The following is a 4,481-nucleotide window of genomic DNA, read 5'->3' on the forward strand; positions in this document are numbered from 1 at the left end:
CAACTTTACTGATTTGGTAACACTAGCACTAATATAATAAAATCAGCAATGAAAACTCCTACGCTTAATAAAGCAAGAGCCATTTTTTGATGGTTTGAGTTTCTCCACCGTTTTGTGGCAAAGTTCAGGCAGATTTACTTATTTTACAAGTGAGACACTTCAAGTTGAAAAAAAAAAGTTGGTAGGTATCTAAATTCACAGACTCGTATAATTAGTAATGGAGCCTGGGTCTCAACCGTTTGTTTTCCATAGAAACACTTCCCAAACGTATTTTCTTTGAGTTATGTGGCAACAAGATTCTTTGGCAAAGGGCATGCATGGGACAGGTATGGGAAACAAATTCGTACTATAATTCAAACCACTGTGAAGAAAATGACTTGCAAATTATGATACACTGAGTCAAGAGCAAAACCATAAAGGTGAAACTGACTTCTGCTTTTCTTTTCAGTTTTAACTTTGCTTCATTCTGTGGTTCATTTAAGTATGTGATTTTTATTGACGTGCTTATGGAAATAAGTGTACTTTTGATATAAAATACCGTCATCTTACTGTCACGAATCACTAAGACAAAGATAAACAAGCCATCCAAAAAAAGTATTCAAACCAAGTCAGGGGCCTCCTGCCAAGAATTGTTTGTCTTTCACTTTGTAAAAGTATACGTATCATATATGAATCATTAGTTGTATTTTCTACCTCATTCTGAGGCTATTTGGGGGAAGCATATATTCTACTAGTGACCACTGTCAAGCTTCACATTTACTTCTATATCATTTAACAAAAACTTTGATGACTTATACTTGCATCTTTGACAAATCTGAGTTTGTCAGGGACCCAGAGATATGTCCTTTACAAAGACTTAGCTGTATAGTCCTTTAGAATTGGAAAACATTTGGTGACTACTAAGAATTTTTACACTTCTTTTTAAAAAAATTTACCGATGAACTGCATTAATTTTTATTAATGTCAAGATTGAACCTAATGTCCCAAAAGACTGACCTATGGAAATCATCATGAGATTAATTGGAAAAAAATATTACATATTAGATTTTATTTTCCCAAACGCTGGGATCATATCTATTAAATATACCTTCATGATATTAGTGCCATCATCTATATTCTCCATGCACGTTTCTGACACTGACTTGTGTGTTATGTCTTCCCAGGGGGCTGTTATGCATTCTTACTGCACTGGATCATGGGAAATAGAAACAACGTCACCGTGTTTATTCTCTTGGGACTCTCTCAAAACAAGAACGTTGAAATCCTCTGCTTTATATTATTTTCATTTTGCTACGTCGCCATTTGGATGGGCAATCTGCTCATAATGATTTCCATCACATGCAGTCCACTCATTAACCAACCTATGTATTTCTTCCTTAATTGTCTCTCACTTTCTGACCTTAGCTACACATCAACAGTGACACCCAAACTTCTGATTGATTTGCTGGCAGAGAGGAAGACCATTTCCTACAGTAACTGCATGACACAGCTCTTTATCCTCCACTTTCTCGGAGGCATCGAGATCTTCATCCTCACGGGGATGGCCTATGACCGCTACGTGGCCATCTGCAGGCCCCTGCACTACACGGTCATCATGAGCAGACAGAGGTGCAACACAATCATCACAGCCTGCTGCACGGGGGCATTTCTACACTCTGCCAGCCAGTTCCTTCTCACCATCTTCTTACCCTTCTGTGGCCCCAATGAGATAGATCACTACTTCTGCGACGTGTATCCTCTCCTGAAACTGGCCTGCACTGACACGTACAGAATTGGCGTCTTGGTAATTGTCAATTCAGGTCTGATTGCCTTACTGGCTTTTGTGATTTTGATGGCGTCCTATTTTCTGATTCTGTACACCATCAGGGCTTACCCTGCAGAGAGCCGCGCCAAAGCTCTGTCCACCTGTAGTTCCCATGTCACAGTTGTGATTCTGTTCTTTGCGCCTGTTCTCTTCATTTATATTCGACCAGCCACGACACTTCCAGAAGACAAAGTGTTTGCTCTCTTCTACACCATCATTGCCCCCATGTTCAACCCTCTGATCTACACGCTGAGAAACATGGAGATGAAGGATGCCATGAAGAAAATTTGGTTTCAACATTTGTTCTTGGAAGGGAAGTAACTTCTACGCAAAGCGTTCTAGAATTTTACGTTAGAGCTCCATCCTGACCCTAGAATTAATAAGAAATGACATACAGAGAGTGTATAGTGATTGCAAAGCCAGCCTCAGGTTGGAGCTCAGAAACTTTAGCATTTTCAAGACTTCTCCTGATTGGACAATTTTATTATTTTTTAAGATGTTTTTTCTTTTTTTTTATTTATGTATTATTGGTATACAGTATCCTATTCATTTCAGGTGTACATCACAGTGATTCAATGTTTTTATACATTTTGAAATGATCCCCAGAGTAAGTCTAATTACCATCTGTCACCATACGAAATGAATACAATATTATTGATGATTGGACAGTTTTCATTTATGTTTTTCAATTCATTCTTCCTCCATTCTCCTCGAATACCTGTCACAAGTTCTCCTTAATATGATAGTTTATTGTGAACGTGTAACGAAGCCTTTTCTTCCCTCCTCTGGACTTCCACTGTCACTAAAGTGTACTCCTATTGACAGAAACTGATAAGTCTCCTGGTAGATAACAAATATAGGTAGATTTTACTCCTGGCATCTCAGAGGAGAGCATATAAAAGTAGGTTTTTGAGCTGAGGGAAATAGGTGTACATGAGCTGTACAGCGTTCATAAACACTCTTTTGTATGGTATTTGAACTTTATGAAAGGAGCTTATATTTATATTTTCAATGAACAAGATGCTGTTGCTAAGGTAGTCTCACTCTCTTCCTTCCAAAAAAGAAACAGAACATCCTCAACATTCTGGACGAAGTTAATTCCAATGTTAGTTTCCTTTCTAGGTCATGTTATAATCCTCCCTAGAAAATCTGTAACACTAAGAACAGATTGTAAAATTACTCAATACATTGCTACATTGCTTCGACTGTCATGAGATAACTCATGATAACTGGCAATGAGATTTTAGTTAACTTTTATACCTTTATTTCTTGTCCTTTCTATTCATTCTTTCCTTTAATTTCAGGTTGACCTTTATTATTCGGGTTCTTTGTCTACTAATGTGAACCAAATCATCATTCCTGATATTCTGTGTCTTTAACGATCTTGTCATTTTTCTTTTTCTTTTTTTAAATTAATTTTTACTAATAGCTATAGAACTTTTAAGAGATGCCCTGGGTTCCAGATATTGGTCATCCATGCACCATTGTGTCAAACAAACAAATCTGACCTTATCATCAATACCAATCACGCCAGCCCCTTTCTGTCTTTTGGTTTCATAGAGGCAGGAGGAGCCCAAAATGTCCAAGTGCCAACTTCACTTTCCACTTCAATAAAATAATTGTTGTGTTCCCTGATGAAAGCATAACCTCTATAGGTAAAACCTATAAACCTGCTGAGCTGAAAAATGCTGGCACAGGGAGCAAACAAATTCTATAATGATTTTAGTATAATAATAAAGGAGGTCCTTGCATACACATTCTTTTATTCCATAAAATTCTATAACTGTTTTTATCGTGACTATGGATTAAATAAAATCATATATTGGTTAACACATCCTTAAATATAGAACTCCAGCTTTTCAGTGTGCTGTTTCTGAATTGACACTGTTCAGTAAGCCACTTACTCACTGCTTCTGATCAGTTACTTAAGAGAAATGGGTTATGAATTGTTTGCTAGAGCTACCATAGCAAAATGCCACAGACTGTGTGACTTAAACAAAAATATATTTTTGGGCAGTTCTGGAGTCTGGAAGTCCAAGGTCAAAGTGCTGGCAGGTGTAGTATCTCCAAAGATCTGTGTCCTTGGCTTGTAGATGACTGCCTTCTCTGTGTGTCCTCACATGGTCTTCTTTCTGTGCACAGATATTCCTGGTACTTTTTCTGGGTGTCCAAATTTTCTCTTATAAGGATACCTGTAATATTGGATTAAGGCCCACCCTAAAGGCCTCATTGTAACTTAATTGCCTCCTTAAAGGCCTTATCTCTAAATAATCACATTCTGAGTTACTTGGATTCAACATATGAATTTTCAAAACCACAGTTCAGTCTATAACAGGGTATGTAGTAGGATCAGTGAATTCCTGTGTATATGTCCACTACCATGCTTCTTTTTCAATTTTTGTAATGCTTATTTTTATTATTTTGAGAGAGAGAGAGAGAGAGAGCGCGCACTGGGGAGGGGCAGAGAGAGAGGGAGACACAGAATTTGAAGCAGGCTTCAGGGTCTGAGCTGTCAGCACAGAGCCCAACATGGGGCTTGAACTCGTGGACTGTGAGATCGTGACCTGAGCCAAAGTCAGACGCTTAACCAACTGAGCCACTCAGGTGCCCCTACCATGCTTCTTTTACTCTGAAATAAAGTACTTGATCAGAATCAATCCTAAGTGAAATAACGTGG

The 4,481-nt window shown here is 38.1% G+C and overlaps 1 protein-coding gene across 1 annotated transcript; it reads left to right on the forward strand.

Annotated features, from left to right (window-relative positions):
* Positions 1-1,195: 1,195 nt before the first annotated feature.
* Positions 1,196-2,125, forward strand: LOC115525872 (olfactory receptor 4P4-like). The gene has a single exon (XM_030333278.1). The coding sequence runs from the start codon at positions 1,196-1,198 to the stop codon at positions 2,123-2,125; it is 930 nt and encodes a 309-aa protein (XP_030189138.1).
* The last annotated feature ends 2,356 nt before the right edge of the window (positions 2,126-4,481 follow it).

This window comes from Lynx canadensis, chromosome D1 (assembly GCF_007474595.2).
Source record: "Lynx canadensis isolate LIC74 chromosome D1, mLynCan4.pri.v2, whole genome shotgun sequence".
In the NCBI taxonomy this organism is placed as follows: Eukaryota; Metazoa; Chordata; class Mammalia; order Carnivora; family Felidae; genus Lynx; species Lynx canadensis.

Excerpts from the sequence above, each read along its gene's own strand:
- LOC115525872 (XM_030333278.1), top strand. The coding sequence starts at position 1,196 with ATGGGAAATAGAAACAACGTCACCGTGTTTATTCTCTTGGGACTCTCT.